At 32.1% G+C, this 2,546-nt stretch overlaps 1 protein-coding gene across 1 annotated transcript in view; it reads right to left on the reverse strand.

Moving 5' to 3' along the window:
* Positions 1–260: 260 nt before the first annotated feature.
* LOC101585349 (zinc finger protein 124-like) overlaps positions 261–2,546 on the reverse strand; it is a 10,660-nt gene continuing 8,374 nt past the window's right edge. The window contains exons 2-4 of the mRNA XM_023721234.1: positions 1,052–1,178; positions 801–861; positions 261–309 (exon numbers count right to left, since the gene is read on the reverse strand). Coding sequence (XP_023577002.1) covers positions 276–309; positions 801–861; positions 1,052–1,178 — 222 coding nt within the window. The 3' untranslated portion in view covers positions 261–275. The remainder of the gene's footprint in view (positions 310–800; positions 862–1,051; positions 1,179–2,546) is intronic.

Below are 2,546 nucleotides of genomic sequence, written 5' to 3' on the forward strand. Positions count from 1 at the left end.
TTCATTTATGTTTGCAAGTAATTTATTTTCAATTTGTAATCTATTAAAAAATTAAAAGACAAAAGAAAAATGATAAAATAATACAAAATTTCAAAATAAGATGATAGGAAATTAATAATGACTGTTATGTTGCCTATTGCTATCTTCAAAGTAGTTCAGATTACTAGGTATAGTCATGCACAATTGAGCAAATAATTGAGCAGTAAATGTTTCTTTCAGTAAGTCAATGGAAATTAATAGTACCATCAATATACTGATGAGCAGAGTGGCTGTACTTAACATTCGCACCCAAAATGTTGAAGGCTGCTTCTAAGAATTAAAAAGAAAAAGGAATTAACTCAATTCTCTGGACAATGTTTTCAATATCTATTATTACAACAGCAGCACTCGTACTTTGAATAATGCTTCAAATTTAGCAAGATTTTTAGATACTGAATTCCTCATATTCACATGTACACATAGATATCCTAAAAATCCCAAATTTTTTTTTGCATGTATACATGTATATAAAATATCTAAATGCAGTTTCATACATATGATGTTGACTATGAAAGAACGTTTTATATTATATATCAGATATTGTCATTTACTATATGATTTAAGTACTAATTTAGTTTCCTATTTTGGAATATTTCTAAATTTATTTGTGAGATTATACATATACAAGCTGAATACATTGGTGGAGAATATTTGTGAGAGTAAATAAATTTGAGCATGGCCTCACTGTTTCGATTGTAATATTTCTCCTCATACATGGACTCTTAAGGGGAACATTCCTTTTCTTTGTGAGTGTGAATTACCTTAGGCTTTTCGAGTAATTATGATACCCTTCTTCAATTTCCTGGTTATCCAGGTTTTCCCCTGAAATAAAGAAACAGAAATATAAGGAGTCACTGCATCATTACATGAAATTCAGTAGATTCCAGTTAGCTTCAAAATACAAAGTAACCAGGCCTCAGAAATTTTTAAAAAATTTTCATATGAAATTGCACTGATGAACAACAAACAATAGTCTTTAATCGTATAAGTGAGAAAGTGATGTCATCCTTACCTATAGCAGCAATGTTCTTAAATGTTTCTCCCATCACATCTCTGTAGAGCTTCTTTTGAAATGGATTCAGCAAAACCCACTCCTCCAAAGTGAAGTTCACAGCCACATCCTCAAAAGTTACTGCCTCCTAAAAGATTATACATATATTTACTGAAGGAAGGCTGAGACTCATAGCCTCGGATAACTCTACTCCTCTCATAAAGCCTAACTGAGAGCCAGGTGTGGTGGTGACTATTTGTAATCACACTCATGAGGCTGAAGCAGAAGGAACACCATGAGTTCAAGACAAATGTGGTTTTCACATGAAGTTTAAGGCCTTTATGAATTACACAGTGAGACCCTATCTTAATAAAAGAAAACAAAATATCTTAATAGAAGGTGAAACCTTCAAATATTAACTTCATGTCTTGGTCATCAGTACCATGTGTATGGGCGACTGCTTCAATAATATATATGATAGACATTCACATTCCAACATCATGAGACTGTCTCATTAGTAGAATGGATCGCAGGAATGGAAGACGGTTTTCAATGAGTCCACATGTATATTGAACAATGACTAATGAAAGAGCAGGTGTTACGCTTCTCCAGAAACAATCAAATCTTTTTCACTTATGTTCAGAAGAAACAAATATGTACTTGGAAGCCTGCATAGTATACTTTTCTATTCTATACAATAATTACACTTGAACCTTGAGCTTTCATGCTGGAAATCCTTTAGACGTGAAAAGTGTTTACTCATAAGAAAATAATGCAAATATAAGAATTATTATTATTATTATAATTTCTTTTGGTAGAACCGGGGATTGAACTCAGGTGCTCGCAATTGAAAGGCAAGCGTTTATTCTACTGAGCCATCTCTCTGGCCAAATATCAGAATTAAAGTACAAAGGGAAATATTTGCAAATCATTAGAAATAAACCAAACAAGAGAATACTTGTGGTATTTTACAGAGTATGAAGATTTTATATATAATAATCAATGAACATAAACCCTAAAAGTGATTACAATATATTTTACTCAAGAGAAAACACTGAATAGAAAACAAGGATGAAACTCATTTGAATGAATCACGAGAGAAAATGGAAGTGTGGATGAACACCATAAGGAAATCAACTTCTTTAAGAAAAAGCTATATACACAGTTTCTTCACTTTGGAATTTACCAAAACATACAAACCAGTGATTTTTATCCAATGTTATGCTATTAATCATACAGAGAGTTGTAATTCTCTTCAAGTAAAATTAAGAAAACCTGAATCAGATCACAACTTTCTTCATGATTCACATATCAACACCTGTAAACAATAATTACACAAAAAGAAAACTGAAAACATTTCCCTGCAATGTCTACAGTATTTATTATGAACTACAAGGAATACTATTCATAGCAAATCGCACGTGGTAAACTGAGGAAAAGTCACCAAATAGGAAGAGTGGTCACAAATGGCTCAAGAGAAATTTGAGTCAGGTAAAGTAGGTAGCACCTGGATACT

Source organism: Octodon degus, unplaced genomic scaffold (assembly GCF_000260255.1).
Source record: "Octodon degus isolate 3935 unplaced genomic scaffold, OctDeg1.0 scaffold00081, whole genome shotgun sequence".
Taxonomy (NCBI): domain Eukaryota; kingdom Metazoa; phylum Chordata; class Mammalia; order Rodentia; family Octodontidae; genus Octodon; species Octodon degus.